This window comes from Jatropha curcas, chromosome 1 (genome assembly GCF_041381405.1).
Source record: "Jatropha curcas cultivar XTBG-Jc1 chromosome 1, XTBG_Jcur_1.0, whole genome shotgun sequence".
NCBI lineage: Eukaryota > Viridiplantae > Streptophyta > Magnoliopsida > Malpighiales > Euphorbiaceae > Jatropha > Jatropha curcas.
In genome coordinates this window covers 26473164-26494407 of record NC_143151.1, presented here as the reverse complement: position 1 = coordinate 26494407, position 21244 = coordinate 26473164, and the positions used below count along the sequence as shown (strand labels likewise).

The following is a 21244-nucleotide window of genomic DNA, read 5'->3' as shown; positions in this document are numbered from 1 at the left end:
TTTTCACCACACACTTTGCATCAACTGTCAACCAATGCCGTGCGCATTTCCGTGGACCAGCTACCAATAATCCATCCTCTTCCATGGCATCTCAACGGGTAGCAATCATGCCATGAGGACACACATCTCTCAATTACAGAGAGAACACATCATCTCCTTCGCCACAGAAGATCACATTGGCAGCAACAACGTTAGAGCTTCTAGCCGAATCAGCTCCACCGTTCGGGCAATCCTTCCTCACGTGTCCAGTTTGACCACAAATCCAGCAGACAACCTTCCTCTTTCCGGAGCTTTTATTCTTTTTCTTGGTACCGACAAATAAAGCTGAATCCTCATATGATTTATTTTTCATTTCATTCAATCTTCTCTCCTCAGTAAGGAGCTTACTAACCACATCCGCATACACCACTTCCTTACTACCATATTTCAGAACAGGTTTCATGTGCTCATATGTCGAAGGAAATGACAGGATGAGTCGGAGAGCTTTATCTTCATCTTCGGTTTGCACTCCAAGAGTTTCTAATTCAGAGACGATGCCATTAAGAACACTCAGATGATCTGACAGCTTTGTACCTTCCGCCATTTTCAACGTATGAAATTGCTCCTTCAAATATAACCTGTTGGATATATTTTTGCCCTGGTACAATTCTTCCAGTTTCTCCCACAACTCCTTTGTCGTGGACAATCCAAGCACATTAGCAAGAACATTTTTTGCTAGACACATGCGAATTTGACTTGCCGCTTTGATATCCAGCTCCTCCCATTCTTCATCGCTAATCTTGGATTTTTCTGAGTCTCCACTGCTACTGTCTTTTCCTGAATTCTTTCTGCTGACTGGTTTACCCTTCAAAACCTTATGCAGTCCAGACTGAATCAACACGTCTTTGACTTGCACTTGCCACAGTGCAAAATTCATTCTCCCGTCAAATTTCTCAATCTCACATCTCATAGCCGACATGCTTACTTGTGCTTATAACAGTGAACCCAATAATTAGTGAAGTAAACCGATTCGGCAATACCCAGGAAAGATCACAATGATCTCCTAGACAATATTACCATTCCACGTAAAATCTCAGTTAGACGGAGGGGTCACAAGTGGTCCCACTTAAAATCCGGCCTTCTAGACAGAAGTTACGTGCACGGTATATTATCAGAATAGAATAACTTCAATAATTATTACCTTCACCACCGGTACTCAAGCACACCAAAGCAAAGCTCCACCCGCTTCAAGACTTCCAAAACTCCACCTGGTTTTAAAATAAAATAATTTCTAACAACAGTATTTCTGATGTGGAAGATCAGACTAAGCCGCAACCACAGAGCATACTTATAATTACAAGAAATTATTTTAACACTAAAAGCTCCGCCTAACAACTAGGCTCTGATACCACTTGTTGGGAAAATCGCTATTTTTCCCGCCCTTCGAATCGGCTTCAAGCAGGAACAAATGAGAAAATAAAATAATGACTGAGAAATTAAAGAGAACACGATATTTTAACGTGGAAAACTCCCCAAGTAGAGAAAAACCACGGCCGTTGCCAAACGACAATCAAGAAAAATATTCACTATGCGGCAAATTGTTACAACCACAATTACAAAATATTTTTCTACTCGACACCCTCAAAACACCCCAAATATTTTATACTCCAAAAGACTCCAAGAGACTTGCTCTAAATCTCTAATATAAAACGCACTCAAGTGTTTTTGGTGTATTTTGGTGTGTATGGAAACCTAAACATTGCTTCCATTTTATAGCCAAATCACTACCTTCACTTTGCTTATCTCCCCGATGTGGGATTAAGCAAAAACTAATTTTTTTTTATATTTTTTTTTCTTTTGTTTTCAACAACGGCGGCTAACATTTGGCACAAACCTTGTAATTTCCGGGAACTTAAAAATACAACTTCCCTAATCGTATGGCAAGTAACTTCTCGTGCTCACCCATAGGAAGTGGACTTCCTTAGCTCAAAAACTTCACATTCTCAATTTTACCCTTTTAACTTTCACTGCGTATATGCTTATTTTTACTTTGCTCCATTGTACTTCTAATTCAACACATGCTCTTTTCTTATTAAGCCTTTTTAGAGAATTATTATTCTTATTTTGTTCATTAACAAAATAAATAAAAGTATAATAATATTTTGTACAATATGTAATTAAAAAATTATATTAATTACAAGCTAGTGGATCGTATAAACCTGTTTTATTAAAGTTTTTTTCAATGAAATATTTTAGGTTATTAAATTTTTTTCAATGAAATATTTCAATTAGATTTTTTTTTCAATGAAATATTTCAATTATTATATATGATAGAGGTATTTTTGTCATTTATAATCTCACATTTCATTAACTCAATTTTACTTCCTCGAAATTCAATATATCAACCAAACACAGTCGCACTCTATTTTCTGGAAAACTTCCCAAAAAATAGATCGATTTGAATCAGAAGAGGCCTAAATTACGTGGAAATTACAAGAATTGGGGAGGGAGGAATCCATGATCTATTTGGTCATTTGGATGGATCATGATTCAGGATTAGACCATATAATTTAGGGATGAAATTTTTTTTATAAAGAAAATTGGCAATTACTCAATAAGTAATATAATACGAGTAAATTATAATATTTCTATAGAAATAAGAAATATAAATAAAATCCAAATCTTATGTTTGGAGATGATTTGGATGAAAATGATTAATCTTATAGGTAAAATAAATCCTTTTCAAATAAAATGACAAAAAAAAATACTATTTTATTTTTTTGAAAAATTGATATTTGATGTCTGCACAAAATTCAGATTTAAAATACCAAAAGAAAGAAAAAGTCAGAAACTTAGCTAATTCATGTTATCAATTTCAATTTATATATTTACAAGTGTCATCATATTTATATCTATTATTAATTAAAGTATGGGACTCAATCAAATTTGAAAAAGCCTCAAACTTAGCATTTAGCAAACTGTGAATCATGAAACAATCCAAAATAATAGTTCCTTACTTTTGTTTCTTTATGTAGCTGGACGGTGGATATGATTCTATTTCATTTTCATTTTAAAGTGGCATCATTTCAAGTTTCCACTATGTATATAGTTTTCCTTTCTGATTTCAAGAACATTGTCAATTAGTCAAAAAAGAGATGTAATGGATAATATATATCTGGTCAGTAAGATAAGAGCTCATTTTCTTCATCAGTCAAAACTTAATGTCATTATACATCAAGCCAACATAAAAGAGTGTCACTAAATGACCAACAAGGTGTTCGTTGATGTGGTTGGCGACCTCCTGTTTTAGTGATAATATAAATTGATCCTCGTGAACTGCACTTTGCTGGGAGAGAGAGCTAAAAACTCTCTACAGCTTCAGGGGATTAAATCTCAAAAATCTTTATATTCTACAGTTTAAGAGACTTAAACCTCCTGCTTATATAAATAAAAAAAAAAAAAGAAAGAGTGCAGACTACATGAAGAATAAATTTAATTTAAGTGTACATAAATTGGCTTGAAAATACCTCCCATCCTATGAATATACACATTCAGTAATATCCTTGCTTCAAGTGGGAAGTGGAATCCCCATTTTAGTGTCAAGCTACGTGTAAACATCTCCAACCGAAGAGCCACTTTAGAGGTGTATTAGTAATTACGGGAGTTTTGTCCCCAAGAAATGGTTGGTGACACTCTCTTCACGATCAACAGATTCCCAAATTCTAAACTCACTCTCTCTCTCAACTTCCTTTGGTTGAAATTATAGTTTGCTCTGTTGTGTCATTGAAAGGTATGGCATACTCTTCTCCTTCTATAGCAATGGTGGCTATAGTTGTCCATTATTGGAAACGTGGCATCTATTTTTATTTTCTCTTTCCATCATTCCTATATATAGTTCTTTTTAGTGCATTATTATGTTTAAGGAAAACCTTTTCCTACTTTTATCTCTTTTATGGATTTTGTTCTTATCAAGTACCCATCACTTTTAGCATATGTAGGAGTATAAATTCCCACACGATGTGCCGATCAATTATTATAAATTATATATTTATAAATCTTAAAATTATGCCATAATAATGGAATATAACCTTGTAAACAATGCATGATAATTTACATTTTGACTTGATTTGTAATAATTTCAACTTATAGATAGAATTATGAATATTATATTGGTACGTACATACACATAAGGGTGGCCATATTACAGTTTCGGAAACCGGAATCATCGGTTCGAATCGGATCCGAACAGTAACCGGAACCGGAACCGGTCCGAATCGGAACCGAAACCGGAGATTTCTGGTTCGGTTCCGATTCCAGATTTGTGGAACCGCAAACCGGTGGTTTCACAAAACCGGTCAGAATCAGATTGGAACTGTCGGTTCGAATCGGCAGTTCTAGCCATTAGAAACTGTCAGTTTTGTGTTTTTTTTTTTTTAATTTTGTTGTGAAATCTCAAGTCTTTAAAAAAATAAATTTAATTGAACCATTTTTTAATTTTTTAGGCGTATTTTTTTTACAAATAGCTTTCACAAATTTATTAAATTTTGAAAACCGGTCTTCAAAATTTAAAATTTAAAATTATACGATTTGCCGGAAAACCGATCGGAACCATCAGTTTTAACACCGTACCGGAACCTGTTTTCGCACCGCCCCCGAGCGATCCGAAGAACATTCACTTTTTGTTTTTGAATGGAAAGTGATCTTTATTTATGGACAGTGGTGACAAAACCTTTTTTTGGATACGATGCCGATAAATCGGTCTTATAAAACATTTTGAGTCGCCACCCATTTTTTCGGCCATGGGACCGTTTCCAATTTTATTTTATAAAAATGACTCCATTTTAAACCCATTTCTATTTAAGACCAAATTATTTAAAAGACTGGTCAGGCGCACCAAGGCGATTCTGGGTAAGGAAATTAGGTACTCCGACCCGTTGGAAGCCGACGCCCGGAAAATCCGACCTCTTTTAACCTACAATTTCTAATTTATTTTAGTTAGAAAAGCCAAATTAATTAATTAATCGAACCGAGTTCTTATATGGAAAATTAATTAATCGTTCCAATCAAAATCAATCATTGCATCCATACTCATTCAAATCATCCAAATCATCCAAACTGAAGCAGTTAAATCAAAATAAATAAAAGACCCGCTCTTGCCTTATGGTTAAAGGCGGGCCACAAACCGAACCTAAAAATACATTCTACCCGAATTTGAATCCAAAAACCCTAGAACCCGAAATCATGCAATATTACATTTTAATATTCTAAACTTAATTAAATTGCAATCTGTTCATAATTGGTCATCTTCGGATTTATTGGGAAAATTAAATTTTATTTTGTACAAAATTATTATTATTTTTTTTTCGAAAGAATAAAATTGTTTCTAGACCCTAGAACAGTCGCGTCACGCAGCTGTTCTTTGGAAGAACAGTTGCGTGACGCAGCTCTTCTAGGTAAAGAAACGAAATTTTGGACATGAACAGTTCCGTCACGCAACTGCCAGCTCCGTTACGGATCTACTGGCTGCGTGACGCAACTGTTCTGATCCGAATTCTGTTTTAAATTATTTGTTTAAAGCGTTTTTTTATTTAAATATATTTTAAGACAACCTCGAATGACTAAAAATGAACAAAATACAATTCAATTAAGATTAAACTACTAAAACAACAATAAAATAAATAATCAATTAATAAAAAACACAAAAGGTGTAAGGAAATTACCTAATCCTCAGATTGAGGATTGTGAACGGCTTAACGAACGAAGGTTACGACGATCCAGAAGCTTCGTCACCAAGGATTTAAGTGTTTACTTTTTTTCTCTCTTGATTTTCTCTCTTTTTTTTAGTTTAATTCACCTAATATTGATCTCTAATGGCAATTCTCCTTCAAACGAACTCAAAAGAGCTTTTGGAGGAGAATCTGGCCACAGGGTATGTTTTAGGGTTTTTAGAATCGTTCTCAAAGTCGTCAAAAGTTGTTCTTAATGTGAGAAAAAAGATCTATTTATATAAGTAGGTCACAGAGCATAGCTGCGTGACGCAGCTTATTTGCTGTATCAGAGCTACATGTCATTTAATACAAAAACGACATGTAGTCTAACATAGCTGCGTATTAAGGGTATATTTGTCAATTTACTGTTATCACAATAGTAAAAGTCTCACTCAACTTAGATATATATTATAATATATAGAGATGAAAGGGACACAAGTGATTCTGGATTTTAAATTATCTGTATTGTACTTATTTAGAATTTTATTATACATGCTCATCTTATACTTTTTTAAATATTCATTTTCTGAATGCATTTAAAATTTTAACTATATCTATTTAAACATGTTTATATTACCCCTTAATGGATAGGATATCCATAAATTTTAAATTATGATTAGAAATATATTTTTTACTAATAATTGATAGGGCACGCATGGATTCCTATGAACAAAACCATTCAATATAGTAGGTAACGGGTACCCAAAATCCTATATTTATATTCTACCCATATTAATTTCACTATCTATATCTATTCTAAACTCGTTTATAATTGTCTATATCTATTCTAAATTTCTCACATGGTCCTTTAGTTTTGGATTTCCGTTCTTTTATCATGGTTTCGATTCTGATTTCAGTCCTCACCTCAAAAATTACACATTTTTACAATACATGAATAATGTTCTTGAAATAAAAATTTTTAAATATCAAAATAAATTACAATAATGATAATTGAAAAAAAAAATCATTATAGCATATAAACATTATGAAAATGACATAATTTTGATGTGGATTAATTTAAACTCTTTATATTAAAATTACTAGTGATAATTAAAATAATGATAATGATAAAACTGTTACAATACTAATCATAGTAGTTATCTAATTTTTTCCATAAATTTTATATTAGAATTGGATTATTCAAAAATATATAACATAAACTTAATTTTGTATACTGTAATTTTTAATTTTTATAATATGTTATTCATAGTTAAATAATTTTTCTATTCAAATATAGATGTTGTAAGAGATTGTATATATATTTACGGAGTATGATATTGTTGAAATTTTAACTAGGATAGAAAATATACTAATTGTTCAGTTCTCATTTAATATATATTTTTACATTATAATTATTTATATATCTAAGCTGCGTGAGAATTTACTGTTGTGATAACAGGAAATTGATAACATTGCCCTAATAATTATTTTTTTTTATGTAATGGGCCAATAGCCCAAAACTTACAAATGTGCTTGTACCTGCTTCGTGTTTTTAGTCAGTTATTACTGTCATTATTATTTTTTTGTCTAGCAAACATTCAATCATAATTTTATTCAATCAATTTACTGATCATTTTTACATTAACATCCCGTTTGGAACAAACGAATCATAGCTTTAGATTTCATTTGTAAATGAATTTGTCATGTTCGATATGTTACAATTTAAAATAAGGAATTTAATTAAACTTCATAAAATTATGATTGAAATAAATTCTTAAACGAAAATTCATTTGTCTTTATTTTTCATAACACCCTTGACATAATAATTTAACAAAAATAAATCACAAACACCAATTATATTTATTATGTAAAATATAATATCTTGTCATTTTTTTATTAAAATCTAAATAATAAATTTCATATAAATAAGTACACTGATATTTCATGTTAATTAATTAATTATATAAGCAATAAAATTCATCATAATAATTATTTTTAATTGATGTAAAAAATTTTGTTCATTTAAGTAATTAATTTGGAAACTAAAAGAAAAATAAGAATGTTACTATTATTTTTAATTGCATTTGAAAACGATTGTTGAAGTTTTTATAGTTTTATAGTAATAATAACTAATGTTATTACTAGACTTAAAAAAAAAATCATTGCTAGTTTGGAATTTTCCAAAAAAAAAACAAAAAAGGAAAAAAATTAAAAAAATAAACTAATGTCATTATTTGATTAAAAAAATAAGGTTGTTATAGTTTTGAATTTTTCAAAGAAAATAATAAGAAAGGAAAAAAAAAAGTAAAAATAGTTGAGTTTATAGTAGATGGTAATTTTATCAACAAACATTTCAATGGTCAATTTTGTGGGATTTATTTACAAATTTTCTCAATTTTAATAGAATTTGAGTTAGGCATATCCAATTTCCTAGAATTCAATTCGTAGATTTAAATTTATATTTTTTTTTTGCATTCTAAACACAACATTTTGAATTTCCACATGAATTTCACAAAATTTTTATGGAATTTATTTGTTTCAAACGGGCTCTAATATATATCCTATTAATACCAAAATTTAATAGTCAATTTTCTAGGCTTCTTGAACCATTCCCACACAATCCTTTTATATTTTCCTTATTTATATTCCTATCACTTAAAAATAACACATTTACAATTTGTTTGGATGAAGGGAGGAAGGGATCATTAAAGTATAGTATGGTATGAGAAAATATGGTAAATTTATATATATATATATATTTGTGGAGAAGGTATAGTAAATGAAGATTTAATAATATTATTTTGTTTGGTTTGATGGTATAGAAAGATAATGTTAAATATAAATATTACGAAAATACCTTTGTCATGGAAGATTTATAAATATAGTTATGGAAAATTTTAAAAATTAAATTTTTTAACCATGCTTACACCTCAATTTGGATGTTGAAAATTGAAGTGTTTAGACGAGTTTTCAGCTCTCAAATAACTTTTAGAAAACCATACTTTTCCTCAAAATCTCTTTCCAAACGACTAAATAACTCTCCTCTACTTTATTTTATTTTCTGAACCTATCAAATAACCTTCATCCAAACAATCTGTTATACGTACCAATTACATGTAAATTATATAGTATTTTGTACTAATTCCACCTAGACAAAAATGCACATCTATGGATTTCTAATTTTATTTACTTGGAAAAACACAATTGTGTGGTAATAAAAATTTTGACCAAATTATATTAGAAGTAGCGCTATCAAATTGTATGTATACGATTTATGCTTCTGTATATAATCATGTCTACATGTATGTGTTAATATAATATTCAGAATCCTATTTATGAGTTGAAATTATCAAGCATAACATTTGCAATTTTGTATTCCATTATTATGGCACAATTTCAAAATTACATTTATAAATATAATCTCTAATAATTAATTGGCACATAGTACCAGGATTTATGCTCATTATATCTAAAATTGTAATAATTTTTAGAAGAATTAGTTTTTTTATGACGTGCGTTGTACGTTGACTATGTATTTTTAAAAATATTAGTTTTTATTTAGATTAAAATAATAATTAATTAATTTGTATTGTATTTTTTGGTATAAACTACTTGTAATACTCAATTTTATTCTTATATAATGAATTGGTCTCAAAATAAAGTTCAACCAAATCTTTAAACATAATCCTTCGGTCTTTAATTTATAATTACAGATTCTTAAAACTCTATGTAACGTCCCATTTTTCTATTGAATCGAGTCATTGCTTAGAGTCGAGTCGGGCTGATCCAAAACCCGGTTCGATTCATTAGATTCTAGAGTGGGCTAGAATGGGATGTAATTGAAATAAGGAAAAGAAGTGGACTTACTTGAAGGAAACAAAAAGATCAAAGTATAAGGATTAGGACTTGATTTCACTAAAGTATAAAGTTGAGGTATTAAGTTGTACCATTTTGACACTTGAGGTACCATTTGGTAATTTTCATATAAAAATCAATGACATTCTAGAGACTACCCGTGGATTCCATTTCATTTTCATTTCTTCATCCTTATCTTCATCTTCTTCCTCTACTTTCCTCTTAAACTTTCCTTTCTCCATCACGTTTAATGGTGGTGAAGATTTTAATGGGAGTTAAACATTAATTCAACTTCTATTCTATCCAAGTAAGTAAACCTTCTTGAATTTCATACTTGAATCATTTGGTGATATTTTTAGATGATTCATAAGAATTCTCATGTATAGGAGAGGTGAGCTCAAGGTAGAAGAAAAAGGAAGCTAAGAAGAAGATTCCAAGCTTGTTAAGTGAAGGTGTGATATCTCTTTATATTTGCCATTTTCTTTGCATGAGAAATTATGTGGTGTGTTGTTAATGAGATAATATTGCTTCATGTTGAGTGGGAGGACTGGTAATGGTGAGAAAACAGGGGAGGAAGTGAATAAATGAAGTAAATATTGAGTTTATGTTGCAACAGGGCTTGCTGGAAATTTGACCAGTAACTTCATCTTGATTTTGACCCCATTTAATGATGGAATTAGGAAGTGTCATAGAAGAGTTATTTGTTCCTCTATGTGTTAGCTTTACATGGGTTTTTGAATCATTCAAATCGGAGTTGTATATTGAGAGATATGACCAAAAGAGTACAGACAGTGCAGGCTGGAAAACGCGACGCGCGCGCGAATTGCATGAAGAGCTCGCGACTGACTCTCATTTTGTACTGTACGCACTCGCGACTTGCATTTACGCGCTCGCGACTTGTGCTCGCAACCTCACTGCCTCTCATTTGGCACTTCTCGCGCTCACGACTTGCAAGTGCGCGCTCGCGACTTGGCCCTTGGCCTGTAAGCACTCGCGACTTTCATCGCGCGCTCGCGAATTTGGCCTGGGAACTCACTGTCTCTCATTTTGCACTGTAGGCGCTCGCGACTTGCATTTACGCGCTCGCGACTTGTGCCGATAACACATACGCGCTCGCGACTTGCATTTACGCGCTCGCGACTTTCACCTGGAAACTCACTGACCTTCAGATGTGCATTACGCGCTCGCGACCTTGCAAGGCGCGCTCGCGACTTGTGTTTTCATGCACTTTTGGACTTCTTTTTCTATGCAATTGGATTCCTTTGCTCACTTTGTATGCCTCCAATCATTTTCCAACAAAAATACAACATTAAATCATGTATCAAAACAACATGCAAGCATGTAAATGATGTAAAATGAGGTAAGCACAACTTGTAATTGTATTCTATGCAATTGTGAAATGATGTGAAATGGTGTATGAAATTATGACTTATATGCAATTGTATTTCCTTTTCTCAACTTGTATGTCTTCAACCATTTTAAAGCAAAAAGACAACATGAACACATGTATAAACACAAAATGCAAGCATGCAAATGGTGTGAAAATAACATGACACAAATATGTGAAAATAACATGACACAAGCATGCAAATTATGACACAGTTACTTTGCTTTTGTTTATCTATTGGCATTCCATTCATATGCTCCATTGAGGTTAGGTAGAAACCATGTAGATGAGGCTATGTCGCGACATAGAATAGCAGATCTGCGCCCCATACAGTTTGGTACTCCGGCTACAGGCCGTTGAGTGGATATGATTATACAGGCCATAGCAGCCAAGCATACAGTTTTATCCAGTTTCATACAGTTTTTCTTATCACTTCGGTTTCACTATAACCTTATGGAGCCATACAGATATCTTGACATAACATTGCATGAATCATACAGTATACTAAACAGCAAGAAAGATTATCAAGGTAAAATGAAAGTATCATGATTTGTGTGCTTACATTCCATATGTGAGTACATGTTTATTTCTATATATGTATGTGCTTATATGTTTCTTTATTCATTGTGATATTCACTGAGTTTAATCAAAGTTGCAGAATTCATACAGCATAAAGAACATCAGGTAAGATCATGAAAGTATAATGCTATATATGCTTACAAGTTTATTTATTGAATCTTTAAGGAGCCATACAGTCATGAGATGTTATTAATCATAACTTATATGATGTGACTAAAAGTGCATAAGTCATACAGCATAATGAATAGCAAGTAAGACAATGAACATATACTGTTATGTATTCTTACATGTTTATTGATTTCATTCATACAACACAATGAACAGTAGGTAAGATCATGATAGAATCATAATGTGTGATTTAAGGTTCATGTAAAGGAGTTATGAGAAAATTAGAACTCAATTATTGATGTTTATGAATTAGAAGTTTATTCGTTGCTATAAAGAGACATTCATGTTGAAATTTACTGATTCTAGGAGTATCAATGCTTTATGAAACTTGTATTTTAAGTTAGTTGCCATCGCACTTTGTTTAGTATGTGAATTATGAGAACCACTGAGTTTTATACTCAGCGCGTCGATTTTTATCACGCGTAGGTTAAAGATCGTGGTTGGTACTTGAAGACTTGAGGAGTACGTTCAAAGCAGAAGTGACTAACTTGGTCATAGTAGATTGAGAGTTGTAATATTAAGAATTATGGCATGTATTAAGATTTATGGCATGTATAATTTTTCCATTTGGTAGAGCTTCTGTAATTGGAAATATAATTGAAGCATGTAATTATTTTGGTGTAAGTATTTGGAGGAAATGATTGAATATGAAATATTTTACTATAGTTGGTATGATTAGGTCATGAAGACTTGAGATAGATCATGAATGCCATTAATTGCTGGATATTAAATGCTATTGAGGATTTATACAGTTATGACTATCTATATAAAGTGTTGTTGTGTTATGATGATTAGTTGGAGATATTGGAAGTCTGATATTTTAATTGGGAGTGTTTTATATTCATATCTCACATACAGGGTGATATCAGCATGACAGGATATAAGTTCAACCAGATTGTAGCGTCTCGGCTCGGTTCATTCGGGTTAACGGGTGGACCGGAAAGGGATGTTACACTCTAATAGATGCCAAAAATGAAAATTAAGCCCTCACTCAATACCCAACCTTTGACCTTAATCCTAAAATCAATATATATATACAACTATAATGAAAAATAATAATACATTATTTTTTACTACTTGGTAAAAGAAAAAAAATGAGAAGATGATCTGACTGAATTAATAATAATAATCACTTTGACTATAATAACAGTGTTACTTACTTAGTGCATTAAAGAAGGGAATGTATTCATATACATACAAATTATTGAAACAAAAAAAGTGACCCAAAACAGAAATATATAATTCTAGTATTTTTCTAATTTCCTAATTACTATTTTTCTTTCAAGTTAAACAAATTTAGAATATAAGAAAAAAAATATTAAGAAAATTTAAAATTTTTAATCATCAAGAGACCATCTATTTATTGCAAGGGAGATATATCAATAAATTAAAGTGGAAATAGTTATAAATTAATTCAATAACAAAATATATATATATATATATATTATTAAGAATGAAACTCTTTGCATAACTCAACATATAATAAGACAGTAATTATATTAAAATAATTACTAATTTGAATTTCAAAAATCAACCTTTCTTCAACTCGAAAAGTCATAATTTAATGAAATTTGATGTTGGAATCAATAAAAGAAAATTACAAACAAAATCATGCTAGGATCTAATATTAGTGAGTTAATGAGTTTATTCAAGTAGTGTGTTTCTCTATTGTTCTAAGCTGCAAATTACAATAAATAAACAAATTAATTAATTAATAATAAAAAGATTATATAAGAAAACGTTACATCCTCTTCAAATACACCCTCAATTTTCTCTACAACAATATAGAAAAAATATTTCTACAATCATTCGCTAGTTTTTTTTACTTGTTCTTTGTACTCGTTTTTATTTTTTTTATTAAATATTGATTACAATTCTTGTCTTATATTATTTAGATTTTATAATGATAAAATAACATTTCACATGAGATTAATATGAATATAATAGTTAGTATACACATATACTTCAGTTTAATTTTTATCATCGTTTATTTAAAATTCATTATAGCTATATATGCACAATTCTATAATATCACCTAACAAAAAAGGAATATATATATAATAATTATTATATATATTTTTAAAATTTAATTTTCAACTGTTCATTAGCCGATACACAAATATGTATTCAAAATTCATGGTTAGTATATACAAACACTTCAGTTTAATTTTTATCATCATTTATTTAAAATTCATTATAGCTATATATACACAATTCTATAATATCACCTAACAAAAAAAGAATATATACATATATATAATAATTATTATATATTTTTAAAATTTAATTTTCAACTGTTCATTAGCCGATACACAAATATGTTCATCATCTGTTTGAAAATTAATTTTAAAAAGAAAATATCAATCAAATCATACCATACAAACATAAAGAAAAAAATATTAAAAAAAATAATATATTTTTTTTCTTTTTTATCTCTCTCCTATATTCTATTTGAGAATTTATTTTTTAAAAAATATATCCAATCAGAGCATACAAATATAAAAAAAACAATATTAATAAAAAGAATGTACTCTTTCTTTAGCTCTCTTAAATAAAATATTTTAAATTATAATCAAAATAGAATTAAATATTTAAAAATAAAATATAAAAATTTTTAAATGTCTATTATCACATTTATTTATTAAAAAATAAATTTTAAAAGATAAAATTTAAATTTTAAAAAGTTTAATTATTTATATGTATTTATTTAAAAAATATTTTTCATAAATTATATCCAATCAACTAATAAATTATAATTTTTTAATTTATTATAAAATGTGTTTTAGAGCATTTCAAATTTCATTAAGATTGATATTAAAAATCTCATTATTCTCTTTTATTTCTAAGTTTATATATAGCATAGGTATTTAACATATTGGATGGTGGTAGCAAATATTCAAAATAGACAAGGCCTAAGATAGTAATTTTGATGATTCTATAAAACGACGTAGTTTTCCTGGGGCAAAGAATCTCCTCGCATCAGTACCAGTGGCTTGTCCCCTAAGTCGACTAGTTTCTTTCTCCTCTATATTTCTCAGAATCAAAAAGCAAAACAAAGACTCAGATCGCACACAAATACTATCAGCAAAGCAAATACGCAGTAAAAGATAGACCCAAGCAGATATGGCTCGATATGATCGTGCAATAACAGTGTTTTCTCCGGATGGACATTTGTTCCAAGTGGAGTACGCTCTCGAAGCCGTTCGCAAAGGAAACGCTGCCGTTGGTGTTCGCGGTACTGACGTCGTCGTTCTCGGTGTCGAGAAGAAATCGACCGCCAAACTTCAAGATGCTAGGTAATATTTTACATAGACATGCAAGTTTAAGATAATTTTATATTTAGGGTACTTGCGAGTTTGAGGTTTTTTAGATTGAATGTTGAATTGATGGTTCTTTTTTCATTATTATTTGTTATTTTGGATGAGTAAACTATCTGATAAAGATGTAAAAATTTTGATAATTGATAGAGAGCGAAAGGATTTTAGGTGCATTGTGCATCTATTATTGTTTTGCAGTCATTTTCTTGCATGGAAAAAGAGATTGAATTGGTTGCAAATTTTCAAAGTATGCCCATTCGCGGAAGAGCATCTTTGGTTTGTCTAGGTAATAGATTTGTAATTATAAATATTCCTATTCCAAATTTATTATGTAAATACCCAAGTAGAATTTAATGGTTATGTTAGGGACTATACTTAAAAATTGATAATTTGAGGACAAAGTCGAGATATCAAATATAAACATATCATTAAAAATCTGAATTCCTTATGAATCAAACAAGAATATGAAATTTTATTCAAAGCATTGCTTTCCATTCCCAATTTTTAAGAGAGAGAGAGAGGGTTGAACGTGACCTTATTGCAATTTGTTTGAAACAAGATCAGGAATAAGTCCTTTCCTGCTTCCTTGAATTATAGTTGCTTTTTTGTCCTTTACATGTTTCTCTTTTTAAGGTAACATTCTCAAATTTTTGGCCCTTTTGTTCATGTCGTGTTATATCCTTTTGCATTTTTGTATTCTAAACCATGTGCCATTGTCATTGTTGTTGCTATTGTTTGTTAGGCAGACTCCATCTTGCTTGAGGTGGCTTACGATTTCTTATATGATGATATCTATGTTAAAATTTAGATCACTTTGGGAAACCCATGTGTATTTGATATGTATCCTTATCAATTCAGTTCACCATCTTGTTGGCCTTTTTTGTTTGCAGAACGGTGAGGAAGATTGTTTCCTTGGATGATCACGTAGCACTAGTATGTGCCGGATTAAAAGCAGATGCACGTGTTTTGGTGAATAGGGCTCGCATTGAATGTCAGAGCCATAGACTGACTGTTGAGGATCCTGTAACTGTTGAATATATAACACGTTACATTGCTGGTCTGCAACAGAAGTACACACAAAGCGGTGGTGTGAGACCATTTGGTCTTTCAACCTTGATTGTTGGTTTTGATCCCTATACAGGTGTTCCATCTCTTTATCAGACAGATCCATCAGGAGCATTTTCAGCATGGAAAGCCAATGCTACTGGGAGAAACTCAAATTCAATGCGAGAGTTTCTGGAGAAGAACTATAAAGAAACTGCTGGGCAAGAAACTGTGAAGTTAGCAATTCGTGCTTTGCTTGAAGTAAGTTGCTCCTTTTGACCATCTACTTGTGCTGAATGTGTACATGACGAATTGCTTGATCTGTCATATGTTGATTAAAATTGCACCTCTTTGCACTGAAGCTGCATTCTGTGTGCTGCACCTGTTGTTAACAGATATGATATAATGCCTAATAAAATTCTTAGATCATACTTAGTTGATCTATGAAATCAATCATATTTGATTTGATTGTTCATGACTAAAAGAATTGTTTCTTGGTGCTATCATATACACTTTCCAAACTGGTGTTCAACTTGGACAGAAATATGAATGGAGGTGTAACTAACATTTCCAAAAGTTATATAAATTATGGTGCTCTTTGTGTTTTTTTTTTTTTTTTCTTTGATCCTTTTCTCCTTGCCTTTGTTGATCACTGACTTAGTTCACTATGAACGACACTGTCATACTGGTTTAGCCATGGCTTTACTACCTCATTTACTTATATGGTAGCTACAGTTGTTTATCATTTATATCTCATCTTTTGATTTATCCACGTTAGTTCATTTCTATGGACATACTTCTATTTCTAAAGAAAGATTGGAAAAAAAAAAAAAAGGTGGAATGGTGTTTATTAGTTTTAGTTCATGGCACTAGCTCCCCTTGTGGGTAAGGAGTAGCATTTATATATCACAACACTGGCTTTTTACTACTCTCCTACATGTTCAAATTTTGATATCTTTGCCGAGTGTTCCTATGCGCTTGCCATCTGTTTGTGATGATTCAGTCCTTACTTCATCTCTTTCTTCTCCCTTCCCTGCCTGATGTGGCTCCTTCTTACAGTCCAGTTGGTTCGGTAGGCAGAGGCTTTTTTTTTTTTCTTTTTGTGCATACTCTGCATATTCATCTTTGATTTGATGTATATCATTCATCATCATATTGTTTAATTTCATTGATACAATCACTTAATGGGTCTGACTTGGACAGAAATATGAATGGAGGTGTAACTAACATTTCGAAAAGTTATATAAGATATGGTGCTCTGTCTGTATTTTTTTTTTCTTTGATCCTTTTCTCCTTGCCTTTGTTGATCACTGACTTAGTTCACTATGAACGACACTGTCATACTGGTTTAGCCATGGCTTTACTACCTCATTTACTTATATGGTAGCTACAGTTGTTTGTCTTTTATATCTCATCTTTTGATTTATCCGCGTTAGTTCATTTCTATGGACATACTTCTATTTCTAAAGAAAGATTGAAAAAAAAAAAGGTGGAATGTTGTTTATTAGTTTTAGTTCATGGCACTAGCTCCCCTTTTGGGTAAGGAGTAGCATTTAGATATCACAACACTGGCTTTTTACTACTCTCCTACGTGTTCAAATTTTGATATCTTTGCCGAGTGTTCCTATGCGCTTGCCATCTGTTTGTGATGATTCAGTCCTTACTTCATCTCTTTCTTCTCCCCTTCCCTGCCTGATGTGGCTCCTTCTTACAGTCCAGTTGGTTCGGTAGGCAGAGGCTTTTTTTTTCTTTTTGTGCATACTCTGCATATTCATCTTTGATTTGATGTATATCATTCATCATCATATTGTTTAATTTCATTGATACAATCACTTAATGGGTCTGATTCATTAAGGTGGGTTCCTGGTGCCTTGACAGCTTACCAAACCAAATTTTTTGTTTTTAAAAAAACAAACTTATGCTTTTTTATTCTATATAAACTAATATAAGCATGTGCCAGTGCAGCATATTTAGCCATGTGTGCCCTGTTACTTTAGATCATCTAAGATTGGGATGTTGAACATCCCATTATCTTTTGTCTACTTGCTCTCTGTAAACTAGTGTACGTTTGTTGAACTTCTGTGATCTCCTGAGGCAGTAATGTACTTGTGGAACTTCAAGCAGCTGGTGTATTGCCATTGCCAGGTTGTTGGGAACCTTTGGCTAAAATGAATTATGGTTTAAAAAAAAGAAGAAACAAACAAACAGATTGGACGAACTTTTTAAGAATAGAGCTACTGTAGCATAAAATATTATCTGTGTGGCAGTACTCAAGCTACAAACCAGGTTTTCTGATGTCAACCTTCTTTGGCTAAGTGCTAATATTTAAAGTGACAGAGACAAATGGTAATCAATATCTAATTACTCTAATCTATACTAGGATATATTGGAACATTGTTTTATGTCAAATAATTGGAAGGTCTATTTATTCTCCATGAATTCAAGATACTTTAGTTCAGTATATGTATCATTTCCATGACTAACAAAATTTTGCTGCCTCTCATTAATTACTTGATCTGTGGCTAAGATGAACCATATGAATATACTCCCTCCGCTCAAAATATTTATCCTGTTGGCTTTTGCACAAAGTTTAAGAAACACATTAATTATAGTGTCACATCATACAGAATATCCATATTTTTCCAAAATTGTCCTCTTTAAAAAAAAAAAAAAAGGGTTATTCCTAGAACTTAAAACCATTTATAATGAGGGGTATAAAGGAAAAGTAAATATCTCTTAAGTCAAGTGGACAAACATTTTGAGACATCCAGAAATAGAAACATGGACAAACATTTTGGGACGGAGGGAGTATAATTTTCCCATTTGGATTGAGTTTTATCATTCTCTTATTATGTAGCAGAGCTCATTTTCTAGACAAACCTTAGTCCAGGTCTTCTAAGTCAAAGTACTTATTTGCTTGCTGAAATTGCAACAGACCGCACTGGCAATGCAATTAACCTAAATTCAACGCACAACTGGGGAGGTTTCTTGTGTTTTCCAATCAACGGATTTGAGCTAGTTTAGTTGAGCATATTTATCATTCCCACGGGATGACATTGCCTGAAATGAAGGATGGAAAGGGAAAACTTCCTTTTCTTTTTTGGCTGGGGGGAGGAGTAAAAAGAGAAGGGAGGAGGAGAAAATATTCTAAAAGAGTTTGGTAGCTTTTAGTTCATTGATGGATAAAACCCATGCTGTGTTTCCTTTTTGAACTGCTGACAAGTATGTTTGGCTCATCCATCACTGATTGGAATAGAATCTGTTTGGATATTTTTAAAAATGCATTCTAGCAGTTAAAGACTAGTAGTATCTCTGGAAGTCTGGTCGGTAGGGATTTAACTTTGACTGATGGGAAATTTTTGTTTGGCAAAGAAGCAAGAGGTGAAAAGAAATGGTGGGAGAATCTAATGTCCGAGATTGTCTTTTTTTGTTTGGGTGGGCAGAGAAAGTGAGAAAGAAACCAATAATAATAATTTTTTATTTAATTCAAACCACAACATGTACCCCTTTTGAAATGGTAGTTTAACATGAGGTGATTTTATTTATTATCAGCTCTTTTACATGTCACTGGGGTGGTAAAGCTCAGTGAGCAATGAAGTAATTTCCTCCACTATTTCCACTTTCCCCTTTCCCCTCTCTTCCTATCAAGAAAAATGACAATATTTTCCCATTTGCTTTCTGTCCCTCCATTTTCATCCTTTCCAAACATAGGATAAATGAATTAAATGATGGTTCAGTTGATGACCCATGTGTGAATATTCTATGTGCATTTATGCTTTTTCTGCATTTGAATAAACAAGTTTGTTGAGCACATTGAAGCTTTATTATGTGCATTGTTTTATTGACTCTTTAACTATGAGGATAGTTGTTCTAACTTCTTTGATGCATCGTTTTGCCCTTGTAATTGTTAAGATTCATGAACTATATAGGAATGATTTATGTGCATATGTGCTTTTCTATGTTAAACAAGTTCGGTTACCATAATAGTGCTTTAGTTCTTGTGATGTTGTGCTTACTGAGCATGTATGAGAATCCATCTACCAGTTGTGTCATGTGTGTACTATGCAAAAGTTTTGCAATTTTAAGCTTGTCTATAATTGCAAGAAAATTGCCAGAGTAAAAAAAAAAAAAAAAAAATTGTCTGCATTTTTCTAGCTACATCATCTTATGATTTTGGTTTGTTTACTATAAGGTTGTTGAGAGTGGAGGAAAGAACATAGAAATTGCCGTGATGACAAAAGAGCACGGCCTGCGGCAGCTTGAAGAAGCAGAAATTGATGCTATTGTCGCTGAGATTGAAGCAGAGAAAGCAGCAGCAGAGGCAGCAAAGAAGGCTCCTCCAAAGGAAACCTAGATTTATTGTAGTTTCCATCTATTATCTTGTACTGAGTGATTAGTTTCTCTATACTGCATCACTTTGTTATGTTTGATATTAATTTCTTTGCTAAAGCAACATCTCATTTGAGGACTCCACCCTGTTTTGCGTTCCTCCCTAATATTGGTGTTTGCCTTACGGAAATGGTCGGTTAATTTGCAACTTTTCTTTAGTGGATAATTCTTGATTTCTGTTTATGACAGTTACCAACTTCAGAACTCACAGGCAAAGGAACACTGAAGGTTCATCTTACCTATAGAAGGTTCCTCTACTATCACGAGTCTGAAAGTTGAAGATTAGGTTGATTATTAAAACATGGAGGTATTGGATTCTAGGCATATTCTATTTGGAAATTTTTTACATTTCTTCTGAAACTAGGTTTCTACTAAATTTATTAGGTGAGAAAGTTGGATTGTGGACTTCATTTGATGCTTTTTGTGTATGGAAATATGAGCGGTGAGATTTCTTGTCAGTGTATAGAGAATACCTAATGCACATGAAAAGAAAACATGGGTGGGGTATGTTGTTGGTATCAGGATAAATTTCAACGCGGAAAAATTCTGTTCAACTGATTTCAATTTGGAGGCTCGGTTTGGTTTGGTGATTTATATTTTCGGTTCGTTATTATATATATATATATATATATATATATATATAGAGAGAGAGAGAGAGAGAGAGAGAGAGAGAGAGAGAGAGAGAGCTTCTCTGAAACCGTCTTTTTAGACCTGTAACCCTAAGAATATGCACCGCATGAAATAAAAATAGTTTGGTAATTCTCTAATTTGGTTTCAGTTCGATTTTATTTCCAAAGAATTTCTGTTCTGGTTTTCAT

General features: G+C 31.7%; 1 protein-coding gene across 1 annotated transcript; it reads left to right on the top strand.

Annotated features, from left to right (window-relative positions):
* The first annotated feature begins 14677 nt into the window (after positions 1 to 14677).
* Positions 14678 to 20510, top strand: LOC105641771 (proteasome subunit alpha type-7). The gene is made up of 3 exons (XM_012226368.4): positions 14678 to 14972; positions 15884 to 16298; positions 20230 to 20510. Exons 1-3 carry the CDS (start codon positions 14800 to 14802, stop codon positions 20389 to 20391), a joined length of 750 nt encoding a protein of 249 aa, XP_012081758.1. The 5' UTR covers positions 14678 to 14799; the 3' UTR covers positions 20392 to 20510.
* The last annotated feature ends 734 nt before the right edge of the window (positions 20511 to 21244 follow it).